The sequence below is a fragment of the Calidris pugnax genome, unplaced genomic scaffold (genome assembly GCF_001431845.1).
Source record: "Calidris pugnax isolate Ruff unplaced genomic scaffold, ASM143184v1 scaffold133, whole genome shotgun sequence".
NCBI classification, from domain to species: Eukaryota; Metazoa; Chordata; class Aves; order Charadriiformes; family Scolopacidae; genus Calidris; species Calidris pugnax.
Window position 1 is genome coordinate 6,103,293 of NW_015090977.1, and position 18,961 is coordinate 6,122,253.

The window sequence follows — 18,961 nt, forward strand, 5'->3', positions numbered from 1 at the left end:
AAGCAGGTTACATTCAGGTTGGAGACCGGCTTCTGGCGATGCCTCCCAATGAAACTTGCACTGCAAAAGGTACCGTCGTCAGAAGCCTGTTTACTTTCAGGTCAATACTGGGCTCGAAGCAGTTACTGAAATGGTAACAGACTGTCAAACTGATACTAACTGTCAAACATACAATGTGAAAGCATAAAACGAATTTCTTTAGATGTGACTGTGTCTGTATAAATATGTCTATGAAGAGTATGTGAAATCTTGCACGGTATTTTTTTTTTTTAACCTTTTTTTTTTTTTTTTTATTAGTTCTTTCTTTTTTTTTTACTTGCTGAGAAGGAAAGTGAGATAAAGAGAGAGAAAGGAAAAAAGGTTATTCTTGTCTTTTGTCCCAAACACCAGGGAGGGGAAATTTCCAGAAGGGGCACCATTACTGAATTCAATTTCTTTCCCCAAATTTTAAGTATTTGCACAAACCCCCATATGCAAAGAAATCAGCCAGCATTTCCTAATAGTTAGTGCATAGTGGGTTTTGTTATCAATAACTCAGCTTTGTTCTGCAATAGGAAACCCTTCCCTCCCTCCGTCCCTCCTCTGATCACAAAGGCAGCCTCTACCTCTCTCTTTGGCTGAACTCCAGCAAACCCACCATTCAACACACACACAATGGAAACCCACCTCTGGGAGAGGAGAGAGGAAAAGAAAGTATAAAGAATTTTTGGACGATGTCCACCTTGTCCAAGAGGAAACGGTCGGGGACTTTTCACCTCATGGCCTTCATTTTCCATTCTTTCTCCACCATAGAGCTTTTTTCAGTCTTTCAAATCAGCAAGCTGACCTCAGCAGCTAGATTTTCATATGAAATAATCTGCAGGTTTGTTAGAGCCTTGCATGTTTTGAAGATGCTTTCAGCAGAGATGCATGGAGCCTATCAAACATACTGTGTGTTGAAATCCCATTGTGAGGGAGGTTACTTGTTGCTTATTGTATGAAAAAGAAAGAAACTAGGGCATAGAACCATTACAGGACTTGCCCGAGGTCTTTTGGGAGGTTGTTGACAGAACTAAAAATATAATCAGTCTGGCATCAATAGAAAACTCCCTTGACTTGTATTTGTTGCTTATGCAAACATCAATGAGAAAACAATCTGGCTCAGTATTCCTAGATGTAAAGATAATAGTGTTGATATATTGATTCAGCAAAGCATTTCAAGCTTCTGCTTAAGTTCTGCTTATGGTGTAAGTTCAAGGTTGTGTTTATGTTTGAAGGTGGTTCTGTAGCTGCCGTAACCACGTTGCCTGATGAACTTTCAATCTTCCTCTCCTGTGTGCAGGGAGCGCTTGGGGAGGTGGGGTAGGGTGGTGAATTCCGCTTCTCCCAGATGTGAATAAAGCATGGAGAAACAAAGGTTATCAGTGTATTTCAGTAGTGTTAGATGGCTTTTAATTACCGAGGTTCGTTCCTCCTACCAGCTTAGCTTTAGTGTGACAGAGCTCTGCACGGGCTGGACAGGTGGTGACTCTCTACACGGGGTTTGCAGCTTGTGCTGAGTTCAAGGCTGCTGTGGCCGTTTGTTGAGCGGTATCTCAACACTCAGACAGATGTGCAGGCTGCAGGCAGCTGTGTCGAGCTAAAAATTCTAGTACAATATCAGTAGTTGCTCATTACCCACTCCTGCCAGAGTGTCCTGCTGCATCATGCCTTCAGCTGTGATGTTCCTGGGAGTGCTCCCACCTCTCTCTGGGCAGAATTAGCCCGTGGGCTTAAATAGCAGATCTTTTCTGTCCTCATTAGTGTTGGCAGAAACAGGTAAGGGCTTGGCTGTGGAGCACATGGTGGTGGTCCTCCAGCAGTGACTCTCAAAGAGCAGCTGAAAGGAGGGGACCTGTCAGATGTGTTCAAGGTCCCCCAGAAAATCCGTGCCAGAGAGAGAGCTGAAACTTGAGCTACGTTGTCTCAAGCTAACACCAAAAGATGTTTTTCAACCAACTGCTTTGTTATATCAAGTGTGCTAAGGATGCCATCATTGTCCCGTTTTAATTACTGAGATTTACTCCAATATGACTTCAGTATCCTGTACCTTTTTAATAGCTTTGATGGGCTTTGCCATCTGTCTCCTGCGATCAGCATCCGAGAGTTGTGTTTTGCCGGGACGCATTGGCAGTTATTTATGTTGCTTTAGCGCAAAAGAACTCCCTAAGAAATGATTGAAAGTAACTGGAAATAATTTCTTAGTTCCAATTTCCAGAACGCAGGAAAGACACTAAAACCATGTTAAAAATTGGATTTGGGTAATTGATGCCAGCTCTTAAGCTCCCTGTTCTCTTGTCTGTTTAGATGAATGAACTCGGAGCCGTATATAATGCCCTGCTTAATGCATTATCAGCACGAGTCGGCCGGTAAAAGTGTTACCCAAATGAATGTAAATATCCACTTAGACCAGTGCAAGGCTGTAAACAGATGGGCTGAAGTGCATTTCTATCACACACGGGGTTGGGGAGGATGTTTAGTCAGACAGTGGGTGAGAGCCAGGGCCGTAACCGTGTTTGACAGCTTTGTCAGAGAGAGCTGGGGAAAGGTGTGGATGTGCTTTAGCGAGATGCACTTTAAATGTTTGGCAAATTAATTTCTTCTGATTACTATTTATTTGGTGTAATCAGAAGTGTCTGTTCTTGCCTGAGGCTGGCAAGGAATTTAAAAGCATTATTAGCGTGAGCTTAACAACACTTTCATCATATACATAAATATTATCCTGTTTTCATGGATGGAAAGCACTCAATACTGGCTGAACGCTGTTCCCACTGATTTCATTATGCCAGAAGTGAGGCTTTTTGGAAACTGCATCCCAAATGATTTAGCATAGCTCTCCCAAGAATTACAGATCCCACGACTGCTTAAAAACCTTATCTGGCAAGTCGGTAAGCATCTTCAGAGGTTTTACAAGTTTAATTTCCTTGGCAAAGCAAGGATGTTTGCTTATTATCTTCAGATTTAATTGTTGGCTCTTCATAGCTTGGTGCTTCCATCACATCCGCTGGTGTCGCCGCTGGGTGGGCAGCTCCTCGGGTTCTCTGCAGTGGAAGGTGCTGAGTGCTGGGTTTGATAAACTGTCAGCGCTGCAGAATGTACGGCACATTTTTAAAAGGCTGATATTTGTTCCAAAATGCAAATTTGTACAAAACAGGCCTTATTCTCCTGAGTGCAACTCTCCAAATCTCCTCCCAGGCACATGCTCAGACGGTGCTTAGGGAAGGGGGGATGGTTCTTATGGAGCATGCTAATTATGAAACAGATTTTATCAACCATCTTTGCAAATTGGCCTCAAAATTACCAGAAGCCCAAAGTAGCATTAAAACTGCCTTGTAACAGCAATAATGAATGAGCTTCGGTGCAGCAGGCAAGAGTGTAAAATTGAGCTGTGCTGAGGGCTCAGGACTGTGTGGAATCTGGTCCTGGCAGTGGGGTTTTTCCACCACAGCACATCTCAGGGATGACTGACAGAGGCTTGGTGGCATCTCTGTGTAAGAGCCAGTAGGTGATTTAAAGGGCCTCAGCTATTGTCATCACAATCTCTTGGGGTCTTTGCTGAGAGAAGCCATCCTCTGGTTTATGCAAAGTCCCAATGCATGCAAAGTATGCGTGCAGAAAATGCTCTGCATACTTACTTTTTCTTTTAAAACATTATTTCTTCCTGCTGATGTGGAAGAGATTGGCCTTGATGCTTTGCCGTAGAGTCAGAGTCTTCCTTTGGGCTTGAAAGAGGCACGGAGTGGAGCTCAGCTGTGCTGTAGGCATGGAGGAACGTTCCTTTTTGTTCTGATTGTCTTCCCTATCCATAAAAAACAATTATTTATGTAGTATACAACACTGCCCTATTTTTACAGCTGAAGATAAATGCCATTCGCAGAATTCCTCATTGTTGCTTCTCCCAGTGTGCTTCCACACCTCTGTAACCTGCGTGCTGGGGTTTAGATTTTAGGGCAGGATGAGGAGAGCATTGGAACCAGGGTCCATGGTCCAGCTCAACCTCCCCAGCACAGGAGGGATGTGCCAAGGGACGGCTCTGCCGTTCTCCGGTGGGGTTGCAGGTGGATCTGTGCTGCTCCGTGCTGGGCTGTGGTTTGGAGACCAGCTCAGCTTCTTTTGACTTCATTTAAAAGAGGTTTTTTAGGCAGTGTCTGCCTAGCTTGAGTGAAGGGGCTCTCTTGGGCTGGTGTCTCTGGATCACAGCCTGGGCCTTTACTGAGCAGTGGCTGCAGGAGGGACACCACGTCCAAGCTTGGGCAGCGGCTGGAATGGAGTAACCAAATGTTTTCTTTGCTTTTGGTGCTGAAAGAGGCCAGTGTGCCTTGTCCTGAAGATCACTGCCTGACCCAGAAAGAGCAGCAAAGTGCTTTAGAGAGTAGAGTTTTCTATCAAAAATCAGACATAAACATCAGTGCTTCCCTCTTTGGCACATGGCCTTTTACCGGGAGCAGGGTGATCTCTCCTTGGCTTTCCTGATTCCACACCAGCTCATCCTGCTGGTTTCACTCCGGGAAGAGGATGGCAGCAGTAAACCATGGCCTTTCTGAACCTCTATTTAAGGAGGAGAGGTTTGCCAAAGCTGCTTGCTCAGCCTCCCTGCCCGTCCTCGGTGCCGCTGGGCTCTCAACCTGGATGAGAGATGAGCCAGGACCATCCCACGGGCTCCTGCCGCGGCTGCTGTGGCTCTCCCACCTCCAGCTTCTGTGGGATGTTCAGACCAGGCTGTGTATGGTTTGAATTTAGGTCTATTTTAGTATAAAAATGCCCAGTTAGAGCTGTAATTTACTGCTGTCTTCCTAGAACAGTAGATAGTGTGTGCTACCAACTACTTCCTCTCATCAGAATAAAATGCTTTTTAAGCAGGATAGGGTGGAGTACTTTTTTAGTCTTTTGGAGATGATGGTTTAAGCCTTTTTTTCTTTCCAATATTTTTTTTTAGAGCGGGAGGAAAAATCTCTTGTTCATTTGCTTGCCACATGTTGGGATTTTGGCTTGGGGGGTGGTGGTTGTCGCTTGAATTTCAGGCTAAATTTACTAAGTTTTGGCGCTCCATAGTGCCCAACTTCTTTAGGTAGGTACACTGAAAACTTTCTGGAGAATGTATTGCTACTTGCAAAACTACATGTATGTATAATACAGATATACATGCAAAATCGTGTATAATATATATGTGTGTGTATAAATATATATATATGCACATATACATACAATGGAGGTATCATTCAAACCTCTTTCTCCAACTGGCAGTAATTCGCCAATGCACTGAAAATGGTGCATTTTGAATAAATTTGCCATTTCCTTTGAAAATGGCTGGACCATAGAGCTGGGCTTTCTTCTCCAGATTTATTAGCATAAACCTTATAGAAAGAAAAATATTTTAAGGTAAGTTTAAAATTCCTTGTTTCACAGACCTGCACAGCTCTGGGCTCTTGAATTAGGTAGAATTTCACTTGATCTTCTCAGATGCCCATTTCTGGAACAGCGCTTGCCAAATGCTTCTCCCGTGCTCCTGTGTGAACTGGGGCCAGGTGGGAAGAATAATAACTATTTTTTTCCCCTTTTCTTCCCTCTAATCTATCCAGGTTGCCCCCATTACCCCACGTCTTTGGGGAACGGTAATGAATTGCGTGGCTCTCCTGCTGCGTGTGACCTTCAGTACATTTCTGTCTCTCTAATTCTGTCTAGACCTTATTTTTCTCTTGGGATTTCTCTGAGCCTTCAAGTCTTATTTTGAGCTCCTGGATGCCAAAGGAGGATGGTCCCTGCCAGGTGGCTGCTGCGGATCTGAGCATCTTTTGCTCTTCTCTTGCACAACAGGAGTTTTCCAGCGTGCCCATTTAATAGGTGGTGTCAAAGCCCATTAGCAGGGTGTGTTTGTGGCTTTGTCAAACCAATAATGAAAGAACAGGCAGGTCATTCTCCAAGCACATCCTAAAACCCTAAGGAAAAGCATTTAATCTAATTTTACCCATCGGTCCTAATTGTCTCCGCTTGGAAAATTCGATGGTCATTCTAAATAGACGTCAGCGCCCTTTTAGTGTGGATTTTCTCAGCGCTGTTTCTTTTCTTTCCTCTTTTTAATGGCTCTTTCCTCTGTGGACGGGGCAGGGGAGCTGCCCCGTGTTGAAGCACTGAAACGGTGCTTCAGCTCCTGTGCCGTGAGATACGAGGCTGTGGAGCAGTGAGTTCTCCCCACCATGGTCAGCAAAGGCGAATTCATCTCTAGCTGGGGGATATGCCAGTCCAGAAATGTCACATCTAATTAATAAACGACTTCAGGAAAGGATTGCAAGAATGAATTGAAGTCTGGGAAGGCTAAAGACAGGCTAAAGGCAACCCATCAGAGAGAAAGGGGAGAAGGAAAAGGGACGGTGGTCTACAAATAGCAGAACAAGAGAGTCATTTCTGGCAGGGCAGAGCGCTCAGCAGAGAAACCAGAAAAGGCAGAGCAGGATTCAGCGCTTGGAAATGGAAACAAAGCTCACTTGGATGTAGAGACCTATTAAATTCTTCATTACAGCATTTAAATTGAGACAACATCCGTTTCTAACCCGGGATATGTGGACTTGATGCAGATGTTCTTAGCCAGCTTCTTTCACAAGTTCTATGCAGGAAACAATTACTTTTTTTCTGCTTCTAAATGTGTGTTATAAAATTTAGGTCATTCCACAGGATGGGGATTTGTTGGGTTTTTTCATTTTTTAATCTTTCATCCCCTTCCATGGTTAGCGCTCTCTTTTCTGTGAGCTCTGGGCCCTTAATGAGGAAATAATTCATCTTTTCTACTGATCCTGTGTGGTCAAACTGATTCTGCCTGACCTGGCTGTGGGTGTCGTGTCCTGTGCGAGAAGTGGAGACCAAACTACAATATCTTGGCTATGGACAATTTTCCTAATGTCTCTTTGTTACTTTTCACAAGTGGAATCATGTATTTTTTGAGAAAAAAAAAAAAGTGGTGAGAGATGGAGTGGGAGGGGAGGATGCGTGACCTTTCATACTAATGTGAATTGCTTATGGTTTAGGAAACAAAATGATGTGTTTATTATGGAAAAAACACGGTATCCCAGGTGACAGCCAGGTCCTTGTTGGGAGGGCTGGTGGTGCTGAGCTCTCTGCCGCAGGCAACCTCCAACTCTCCCCTTGGGCAAGCAAAACATGGGCTGAGGAGCAAGGCCCATGTCTTGTGGGTGAAGTTTTTAGTCAAACTCAATAAATTTGGTGTTGTTAAAGGGGAGCACAGCCAAGACAGAACTTTGTTCCCTCAGCACCTACCATTGGGAGCACTGGAAAGCCCCAAAGGCCACCAGGGCTCCCCAGTTACTTAATCCACCCATGGACTGTGTCTGCCCCTGGTATCTGGGGGACCTTCTTTACTTTGTCCTGACCTGGGCATAAACTGAGCGATACAATTCAGCTGGACGCGTTCTTTAGTTCAGTTTTCTTACCTATATCTGTTTTTTTCCTTTCCCTTCTTTCTTTGCAGTACGTGGTCATTCCAACACGCCGTGCAACCGCCGTGGCCTTGCAGAGTTTCACTTCCCACCTCCTGGGAGATGCTGGCAGCCCGTATCTGATCGGATTTGTAAGTGCTCACAGCGGGTTTGGGCAGGGGTTTTGCGCCTGGGTTTGTTTTTGTTTACTAACTGCTTATCTAAAATGCCAAGTTGGGAAGGAAGGCCTGGATTTATCAGCAGGATGGGAACAGGCAACCTCCAACTCTCCCTTTGGCCAAGCAAAACATGGCCTGAGGAGCAAGACCCATGTCTTGTGGGTGAAGTTTTTAGTCAAACTCAATAAATTTGGTGTTGTTAAAGGGGAGCACAGCCAAGACAGAACTTTGTTCCCTCAGCACCTACCATTGGGAGCACTGGAAAGCCCCAAAGGCCACCAGGGCTCCCCAGTTACTTAATCCACCCATGGACTGTGTCTGCCCCTGGTATCTGGGGGACCTTCTTTACTTTGTCCTGACCTGGGCATAAACTGAGCGATACAATTCAGCTGGACGCGTTCTTTAGTTCAGTTTTCTTACCTATATCTGTTTTTTTCCTTTCCCTTCTTTCTTTGCAGTACGTGGTCATTCCAACACGCCGTGCAACCGCCGTGGCCTTGCAGAGTTTCACTTCCCACCTCCTGGGAGATGCTGGCAGCCCTTATCTGATCGGATTTGTAAGTGCTCACAGCGGGTTTGGGCAGGGGTTTTGCGCCTGGGTTTGTTTTTGTTTACTAACTGCTTATCTAAAATGCCAAGTTGGGAAGGAAGGCCTGGATTTATCAGCAGGATGGGAAGTAGCACGGAGCAATGCAATTTTTTTTACGTGCTTATGCTGTCTGTGGGCTTCAGTCCGACCCTGGAAGGACCACTTGGGCATGAGAAGTGACCTTCTGAGTCTTTTTAGCCTAAGGCATTTGTAAAGCTTACAGGCAGCTCTGTGAAGAGAGAGTGGTTGCTTCTGTGGTGTGGAGATAGGTCCATTAGAAATTAGATTGGCACAGTCTGGTGTGTGTGTGTGTAACTGGTCTCCTAAACCAAGTATCTGTTTATGGGTAGCAGCATGAGCAGTTCTGACCTGCTCATATTTTGAACTTCTTTTTAATGATAATAAATGATGGTGAAAAATCCATGGCAGGATGGGTCTGTGTGTGTGTGTGCTTTTTATTAGTATTCCTTTCTGGTTATGTAAGTTTTGGGTTTTTATTAGTAGCGTTCCTTTCTATTACTGCTGCAGTTGTTGGTCTTGCTCTGGCCAGAGATCTCCCTTATTATGCCACCATTATCCTAGTGCAGAGCAAAACAAGCCCCTGCTCCAAAAGCTGGCAATCAGAGAACATGCTCAGCTGAAAATATAAAGCCTGGGAAATTTAATGAGGAAAAGAATTCTAGATATACTGGGGTAATTTATTTCCCTTGCACCCCTCTGTGGAGTTTGATGCACTGAGTTTCAGAGAACACAGATCATCATTTATAAAATATAGTAGCTTCCATGTGAAGCCCTAAGTGGCACTGGTAGAGTTGTGTTGGAGGTGCTATAGTTTTCCAGTGATGTGACTGGGATCTTCACAGAGAGACAGAACTTTGATGTGTTCATCCATCTTAGTACTGCTGCGTGACACAGCTGCTGGGTGCTGTGCACTTTTTTTAAAAAAAAACCCATCATTTTTCATGTGTTCATCCCATAGACACTGTGTGTTTGTATCTATACATATTTATTTATATATATTTAATTTTGTGCATATATATTTTATATACATAAATATTTACTGTTGGATGCTAGCTCCCAAAAATGATACAGTTGCTCTGTGGCCCTCTGAAGTGTGCATGAAGAGACAGATACAGATAAGGCTGAACGGACCAAAGAAATGAGAAATATCTCAGGAGAATAAATATGTACAATTTGGCTTACCCTACATTTACTTCAATGTTCTGGGCACCCAGGGAGAAACGATCCGATTTTAGAAATTATTTGAAAGTGGCAAGAACAAAGGAATGGGTGGAAGAGACTGCTTTGTGCAGGGCAGGCGACACGGGGAATGTTCAGGAGAACTAATTAATCAGGCCAGCCCACTTTGAAGGTCTGTGCTGGTGCTGAGATGGCATCAGCAGGGTCTGAGGTGCTGGCCAGGCTGGTTCAGGTGACTCAGCTGCACGTTCCCCCTTTTTTTTTACATAAGAGGGGTGTCTGGGAGGAATGGTGAGGACTGAGAGTGATTGCAATTAATCTTGAAAGTTGCCTAGGGCTCTTTAATGTCACAGATTGAGAAAAAAATATACTTTGGTTGTAAAAAATAGTGTGCCTTGTCCTTCTGGTATTCAGAGATCAAGGTAGTTGTGAGTTACTTAAGGATACCTGCCTGAAATATGCTCAACCCCAATTTAATAGGTGCCTTAGGCCTCCTTTGGACTGGGAAAATATTAATTATGAATTTGAATTACTCTCTTCTAATGCTCTACTTGTGGGGCAGTTCTCATTTGGGAGAAGACTACTCAAGTACAAGGCAGGAGAGCAGGAGTGAAGTTCTTGTGTCAGGGGAGGCACCAGCACCCGTTTCTGTAGCCTCTGGACCAACCTGGCCTGACTCATGCTCCCTGAGCTCCAGCAACTGGAGGGTCAGCTGCAGCTTTCACAGAACACAGAAAAACAAATAGTATTTAGAGCGAAAGGACAAACAGCCCATTTCTCCACCAGAGCTGAGACAAGCCATCCACTTGATTGTTGAAAAACGTGGTGTTTCTGTTGGAATTGTCCGGCTGTGTCGTAGGATGGAGACCTTCCTGCAAGACTGAAATCTCACTGGGGCAGGTTACACAAGTGGCTTGGATTACGACTAGGAGTTTCAAGGCAGTCCATGGGAGCTAAGCAACCTGCTCCTGGGGGCTTTAAGGGAAATTTGGGAACCAATTCCCATAGTCCTTCTGGGAATCCCCAGCCCGAGGACATCAGCTCACACTGTGGTTACTCCAGAGTTACCATGAAGCAGCCCAAGAGCACGGAATCAGGGAATTGTCGGAGTTGGAAGGGACCTCTAGTGATCATCTGGTCCAACTCTCCTGCTAAAGCAGGGTTGCCCAGAGCACATCATTCAGGAGCATCCAGGTGGGTCTTCAAGATCTCCAGAGAAGGGGACTCCACACCCTCCCTGGGCAGCCTGTTCCAGGGCTCTGTCACCCTCACTGTAAAGAAGTTTTTTCTCATATTTGAATGGAACTTTCTATGTTCCAGCTTCAGCCCATTGCCCCTTGTCCTATCGCTGGAAACCACTGAAAAGAGTCTGCTCCAACATCCTTCAACTAACCCTTTAGATACTTATAAGCAGGATAGGTCTTGAGAGCAAGAGACAGAAGGGGGATAAATCAACTGACCTGCAATAAGAGGCTGGTGAAGCTGGGCCTCCTGATCACTCAGGGCTCATCTGAGATCCTGAGGATCTGCCCTTGCTGCTGACTGCTTACAAAATTACAGTGAGCAGTGCTTTGATCAAATATGGCTGGAATCTTGGGTGAGCTCATAGTGAGACTCCCTCTAGCAGTGCTCTTAATAAAGAGCCAGGTACCCGTGTCCTTGCAGGACTAAGCTGTCGTGGGCAGTTGTCTCTGCTGGATACCAATAAATGTGCAGGATAGGTCTTGAGAGCAAGAGACAGAAGGGGGATAAATCAACTGACCTGCAATAAGAGGCTGGTGAAGCTGGGCCTCCTGATCACTCAGGGCTCATCTGAGATCCTGAGGATCTGCCCTTGCTGCTGACTGCTTACAAAATTACAGTGAGCAGTGCTTTGATCAAATATGGCTGGAATCTTGGGTGAGCTCATAGTGAGACTCCCTCTAGCAGTGCTCTTAATAAAGAGCCAGGTACCCGTGTCCTTGCAGGACTAAGCTGTCGTGGGCAGTTGTCTCTGCTGGATACCAATAAATGTTGTATTGATCTTATAATCCTCACGTGGAACACAGAAGGTACTTCACAGCTGCAGCCTCCTGCCTGTGATTGCTCCCCAGCTCTGTGGGTGCCCTACGAGCTGAAGGTCAGACCCAGCTTCTTCTGTAATCTCCAAATCCACACGATGCAGTTCCTTACAGTCCCCTGAAGCACCGAAATATATGCCAGCATTTAAAAGCTAAGTGGAAGGAAGCATGTGTGTGTGGTTATTTTTCATGTCTCTTTAAATATTGACAACTTTTATTATTATGGTAAAAAGGCTTAAGATTGACTTACAAAGAAGTTATGCAAATGCAGTTTTAGGGTGGCAGCTGTAATTTGGGTAAGGTTTTACTACCTGCCAAGCACTGAGATCAATTACTATAAATCAGTGCAGCCTATTCATTCACAAATAAGAACGGGCGTCGCTGCAGTATTTCATTCGATGAGAGAGGTTTTATTCTGAGATTACTTTAAGTTTTTCAGGACCTTTGTGATAACCTGCAGAGTTTAAATAATTCCTGTGTAACAAGTGGGAATATAACGCCGTGCTTTATTCTTGAGGCAGTCAGTGAGAGATTCCACCTCTTTGGTGGGTTACACCCAAATATCTCCAGTACTTTCCCATCTTTGAAAGGTCCCTCTGTGCAGACACAGTTACTGAAGCATGGAACAGTTAGGAGAAATACCCCAAATCCCACCACTCATGTTGGGTACCAAATAAAGGTCTTCTAACAGTCTGAATACCTGGACAGGATTTCAAACTCGGAAGAGCTGGGTGGAGGTAACCAGCAGCAGAGTGTGAAATAGTTACCTCTTCTCAGGCTGCTCCAGCTCTTTGTGTTATTAGTTCTGGTTATAGCTTTGTTGCCCTTTAAAATCAAATAACTGTAAGAAGTGCAGTGAGTCTGTGCTTACATGTTGGTCTGGGTACAGGCACCGTGAGCCTCTCTCCCCTGCTCAGGGTTTGCCTTATTCCTTCCTGCAAACAGTGGTCCTCATCCGCTCACCAACGTACTCTTTTGCTTCAGGAAAACCATGTATGGGCAGTCATATTTTTCCTTTTGAGGCTCTGCCTTGGTGCTTTTTCTTTCCTTCCCCCACCTCTGTTGTTGGCTCCCTCTCTGAGCGCAGGAGCGCGTTCCCCTGCCACCATCCATCAGGTCTAGGGGTTGAAACCTGTCTGTCTCTGCTTGTCACTTGGCAACATCCACATGTGAGGATGGTGTTTTAAAGTGCCAGAGGTCAGCTCTCCTCCACCAGCATCTTTTGATGGGCTAAAAGCTACTCCCAGTGCTCCACTGGTGGTGGCACCCATCTGTCCTGACCTCCTGGACTGCTGCATCTTCAGCTTTCCTGAGGGTTAGAACCTTCAGCCACCCCAGCCAAGCAGCCCCAGGACAGAGTGGCCAGTCTGGTAACCAGGCTCTGTGAGAGGGGGGACCCAATTGCTCCTCTACAGGCCACAAGAAAGCTTCCCCCATCTGCCCATCCCTAGTTCTGCAGGGTCTTTGGTGGCATCTTCATGGTAGTCCCTGTCACTGGACACCGTGTTGGTGTGCAGTGCCCAGGCATCCTCCTTCGCCCGGCAGTGGAGACCACACGAGTCTGAACAGGTGTCTTCTCCTCCAACTGTCTCCTATAGGAAAAGGGGTAGTAAACGACATGTAGATATGGTGCTGAGGGACATGGTTTAGTGGTGGTTTTGGCAGTGCTGGGTTAATGGTTGGACTTGATGTCTTGAAGGTGAGACCCCACCTGGAGCACTGCGTCCAGCTCTGGAGTCCTCAGCACAGGAAGGACATGGAGCTGTTGGAGCAGGGCCAGAAGAGGCCATGAAGATGCTCCAAGGGCTGGAGTCCATCTGCTGGGAGAACAGGCTGAGAGACTTGAGGGTGTTCAGCCTGGAGAAGAGAAGGCACCAGGGAGACCATATATCAGATTTCCAGTATCTGAAGGGAGCCAACAGGAGAAATGTGGAGGGACTCTTGACCAGGGAGGGGAGCAACAGGGTGAGGGGAATAGTTTTAAACTGAAAAAGGGGAGATTGAGATGAGATCTCAGGAAGAAATTCTTTGCTGTGAGGGTGGTGAGACCCTGGCCCAGGTTGCCCAGAGAAGCTGTGGCTGCCCCATCCCTGGAGGGGTTCAAGGCCAGGTTGGAGGGGGCTTTGGTCAACCTGGTCTGGTGGGAGGTGTCCCTGCCCAGGGCAGGAGGTTGGGACTGGATGGTCTTTAAGGTCCCTTCCAGCCCAAACCATTCTGTGATTCTAAGGTCTCTTCCAACCAGAACGATTCTATGCTTCTATGACCTTGTAATTAATTGTAAGCAAATCTGAGCTGTTCTGTTCTGAAGGGGTTTTGTGCAGCTTCTAGTATTACTGGAAAAATCTTAAGCAGCAGCCTATGACTTGTCACCCTGCACTTTTCTCCCTTCCCCAGCTTTCTCCTTTGAGTAGGTTGATAAACTAGATCTAATGAGCTACTTAAATAGCAAGAATGCTAATGACCTTCCTTTAGCAAGTAGTTAGCAGAACAGTGTTAATTATCACTGGTGCAGAGTATCAAGGAAGGCAGATCAGCATTTGATTAGGGGCAACTCAAGGAAAATTGTAGTAAATGCAGCAATTAAAGTACTTTTTAAATGAAAGTTATAATTGGAGGTGTAGATTTCACAGCCTTTTTGTCCCAGTTTTGAGACAGCCTTTTTGCTGATTTGGTTGCAGAGGTGTTTACCCATCCGAGCAAATATATCTGTATAGAAAGTAGTTCTGTATGTAAAGACTTGCCTGCCTGAGGAAGCAGGAGTCACGTATGGTGGTTTAAAATCCATATTTTATGGTTAAAAAGGGCTATGGCTACTTCCGATCTGTGGACATGGTTACTCTGGAGTGACATTTTTCTCCGGTTCCGTTTGCTGCATTAAAACAGGCTGCTGCCTGGTGGGGCTCCAATCACTGCTGTCTGACTCAAAAGCCGGGGAGTGGAGTCAAGGGGATGGTTGGGATGTGATGACACTGTCTGGGCTGTGTGTCCCTGTCTGACCCACGCAGCCATCCCTCAGACACAGCCCGTGACGTGCCTGACGGTGATGACGCCGCACTGGCTCTTCTGCCAAAGCAAGGGGTGAGATGAGTCTCAGTTCAAAAAGGCAAGTGTATCCCGTAAGAAAAACAGGCAAATTATTCTCCTGGCATCTGTTTTACTGACTATCAGGAGCTGTTCCTCTGCTCTTGTGGGATTAAGGATGGAGCAGAGGTCTTGGTCTTCTTATCTTCTGCAGCATGTCATGTGCTCTGATATTTATGGTATATATGAGTGCATATTCCATCTTCCATCAGCATCTTCCATCACCTGATGGAGACAGTAGACAAAATGTGTTACACATGCACAGGTTTTATTGTTCTCTCCTTCTTTACCAAGTGCCAGCTGCTTGGCAGGTCTTCTGCAGCCCTGATGGTATCCCCCGCTCCCGCAGAGATCTTCATGCACGCATATGGCCCAGGTTGTGGTGGGTAAAATGGGACTTGAACCCTGCAGTCTGACATTTGATGGGCTTGTGCCAGGGAAATACTGCAAGGGTTGTGGTGGGTAAAATGGAACTTGAACCCTGCAGACTGACATCTGATGGGCTTGTGCCAGGGAAATACTGCAAGGAAGAGACTCCCCAGCCCCTCATCCTCGTTATCTGTTTCTTCAAGCAGCAACTTTCACTTGAGGATTTCTCTGGTCCTGGCTGAGCTGAGTAATTAAAAGCCTTATTCGTAGCACAGGGAGAGGCCAAATCTGTGCCATGGCTGTCAGCTGCAAAAAAAAAGAAAAAAAGGGGAGAATTAAGCACCTGGAGACCAATCCACAGAGGATTTATCTCCTCATTGCAACGGGCTAACAAGCTTCCCACTTCTGATGACTCAGCAACAGATGAGATTTAAATCTGCCCTAACAAAAATGGAAAGACTTCCCATTTATAAGAGGCTTTTACCAAGGGTTCACAGCCCCTTCTGGTTTTTCCCGAGCTGCTGTGCACCTGCCATTTCCCATGACTTTGGTTAAAAAGTGCAAGTTCTCAGTATTTTTGATAAACAGACATTTAAAGTATGCAGAAGTATCTCATTAAAGAAAGCCCAGAAATCCAGAGCTGATCGTTGTTTCAGTCAAGTGTTTCAAGCTCCGTCCCATCTGTTCTGTCACGCCTAAAAATCTCATTAAGTAATGAGCTGCCAAGGACCCTGTAAACTCCCAGTAGGACACAGAGATTTCGTGGTGCTGAGGACCTTTCAGAAGGAGATGTCTAATTTCTGCAACACAGGTGAATGGCCTCCTCCTCCTGGGACACACCACCAGGGAGGGGACCTGTGCTCCAAGGGTGTCCTGGCCTCTCCCCTGGGGACAGGGATGCTGCTAAGGATGTGCTTCCATGCTGTGCTCCTGTGCCACACGCCTTGTCTCTACATTTAAGTGGGCACCCCCCCATCCCTATGTATTTCATAGAATTGTCTGGGTTGGAAGGGACCTTTAAGATCATTGAGTCCAACCATCAACCCAACTTTGATAAAACTATCGCCAAACCATATCTCTAAGCATTATGTCAGCCTGTCTTTTAAATCCCTCCAGGGATGGTGCCCCAACCCCTTCCCTGGGCAGCCCATTCCAAGGCTTAATAACCCTTTCCGTGTAAAAATTGTTCCTAATCTCCAATCTGAACCTCCCCTGGTGCAACTTGAGGCCACTTCCTCTTGTCCCATCGCCTGTTCCTTGGGAGAAGAGACCGACCTCCCCTGGCTACACCCTCCTTTCAGGGAGTTGGAGAGAGCCAGAAGGTCTCCCCTCAGCCTCCTTTTCTCCAGGCTGAACACCCCCAGCTCCCTCAGCCTCCAGTACAGGTACCAGCGTCCAGTCACGTAGCCATGTTCCTCGATTCCACATTGCCCGTGGTACAGGGCATCTCCTGCTGGGAGAGGAGAAAGTCTGGTGTCAATGGGTAAAACCCATGGGCAGGGCAGGCCTGGAGAGAAAGGCAGTTAATCACGGAATCACGGAATTGTTGGAGTTGGAAGGGACCTCTAGAGATCATCTGGTCCAACCCCCCTGCCAAAGCAGGGTTGCCCAGAGCACATCACTCAGGAGCATCCAGGTGGGTCTTGAAGATCTCCAGAGTAGGGGACTCCACACCCTTCCTGGGCAGCCTCTTCCAGGGCTCTGTCACCCTCAACCCAAAGAAGTTTTTTCTCATATTTGAATGGAACTTCCCATGTTCCAGCTTGTGCCCGTTGCCCCTTGTCCTATTGCTGGGAACCACTGAAAAGAGTCCAGCTCCAACATTCTTCAACTCACCCTTTAGATACTTATAAACATAATGACACAAAGAAAGTAGACTTTCAACCCTCTCCTCTTCACCGGGGCGAATACTGTCTGGAGGCAAAACATTGTTCTAACACCAAGAGCCGTACAAACTCCATTTATCAGTGTTGCAAGCGGAACCCTGGATCGAGTCTTTTCATTTACTGCAGCCTTTTCAAGGAAGAACCAGTGATTTTCTGCAGCTGGGGAGGGGGCACCGGGCACAAAGTGATGAGGGCAGCACGGGGAAGCGGGCAGGAATCTGTCCTGCGGGTATCGCTGGGGCACAGGCGGGCAGCACCCACAAATGCCGGGTGTTGATGCTGTCACCAGCCAAGTATTAAATTTGAGATCTCAAAAGAACACAATTAAGATGAAAAGCATTCGGCTTTTTTCCCCTCCAACACCTAAACATGCCAATGTTAAAATTGAAGTAACTTTTAGGGTATATTCGCTTTTACCTTTCTGTGGCTTTTAGAATTAATATCATAAAATAGTTGGCTTTGCTTCCTCTTCTTATAATGTGCTTCTCATGCCATTTAGCACAGTATAAATGTTTGTGCTCCCCCACAGGTCCAGCAAATTGTTTACTTTTACTTTATAAAATCCCTTATTTATAGTTTCTGGTCTTAATTTGCATTCATATTAGATTTTTTTTCAAAAAAATCAAAGAAATCTTTCGCATGCATCTCTGAATTCAGAGGGGGTGAACCCAGGCAGTTGTGGTGATACTGTGGGGTTAGAGGGAGTGCTGTGTGAGGGGTCTGTGCTGAGGAGAGGGGCCAGGGAGAACCATCACATTGGTGATGATGAAAATCAGGTATTTGTGCCAGATACTGCAGTGGAAATATCCTTTTATGTAGCAAGATTTGTGCCCAAGGGGCCACGTCAGGAATTGAGAGAAATCAAGCAATTGCAGAGGAATTGAGATGGATGACTCAGCAACGGGACAGGGCGGATGAAATGATGATTTCAAAGATGTTGTTACCAGTACATTGTCTAATTAGTAAATCAGTTTAATTTACCCGCTGGTGCTGTTCAGGAGGGTCGGTATCACAGCCCTTCCTGGGGCCACAGCCCACCTGAGATTTTCGTGCACCAACAGCCTGTCCAGTGCTCCCAAAAACACTTCCCATTCTTCTTCTTCTTCTTGTGCTTCCCGAGAAAGGTAATGAAGTTTCCTTTTTCTTTTCCTTCATTGTGTTTTGTGCTCAGACTGGGAGAGAACCAGAGATCCGGGGTGTTTGGATCCTGCTGTACTGTTTGTTCTCCAGAAGGTGGGCATTTTCTGTCTCTGGACTCCCTCCAGTTGGCTGGCACCAGCTGAACACTTGCCATTTGTTATTCTGTTGTGAAAATGCCGGGAGCTGAGGTTTATTTAGCAAAGTCATTCCTCTTGGTCCGAGATCTGTGTTACAGCGTGAGGGAAAAGAAGAGATGAACTTTCATAGTTAGGATGTCACCAAAGACTTTTGGTCAGACTGCAAAGCAGCAGCAGCAGGACTTCCTTACTGATTTTCCACCCCTCAAGTTTGGAGTTAATGTTTGGAAGGTTTTTTTTGCCGCCCACCAATTGGCAGAACAAAGGAAGGGATCCCACACGTGGCTCCACGCTGAGGAACTGGCACTGGCTGTGCTGGCAACCCCAACTTTTTGTTACTCACCATAGAGAGAAGACACCGAGTGCGATGCCGGATTGGGTCTTGCCAAATCCCAGTCAGAGATCGCAGGATGCTCTCGTTGCAAGGAGTCTGGAAAGCCCAAAATTGGCAACACAGAGCAGACCATTTGGCAGACGGTCTTGTCGTTCTTGGAGCCTAAGGCTGTAATTATGTCCTGTGTCCTCTGGAGAGGAGATGCCAAAGTTCCAGTCTTAGCAGGTGGCTTGTAAGTGAGGGGAGGAAAACAAGAGGGAATAGTGACTGTAAGTTAACAGCAAAAACATTAAAATGGGCCCTGATAAAGTTCTAGAGCTGAGAGATGCAGACGTGGCTGAGGGGGTTACACGAAACCTAGCTGAGAAAGCCCAGCTGGCTGGGTGGGAAGAATTATACCTTGGATGGGAGGAAACACTGCTTTTTCTAAATAAATTCTTACATGGTACGTTGGGTTAAAAATAAAAAAGGCAGCAGATTCAATATTGACATGATTCATTGGTATAAAAGGTCAGTGTGATGCCTTAGAAAGGAAGGTGTG

The 18,961-nt window shown here is 46.1% G+C and overlaps 1 protein-coding gene across 1 annotated transcript in view; it reads left to right on the plus strand.

Moving 5' to 3' along the window:
• The window catches only part of LOC106894400 (protein spinster homolog 2-like), a 174,816-nt gene that overhangs the window by 133,832 nt on the left and 22,023 nt on the right, over positions 1-18,961 (plus strand). Inside the window, exon 12 of the mRNA XM_014953033.1 lies at positions 7,499-7,597. Coding sequence (XP_014808519.1) covers positions 7,499-7,597 — 99 coding nt within the window. The remainder of the gene's footprint in view (positions 1-7,498; positions 7,598-18,961) is intronic.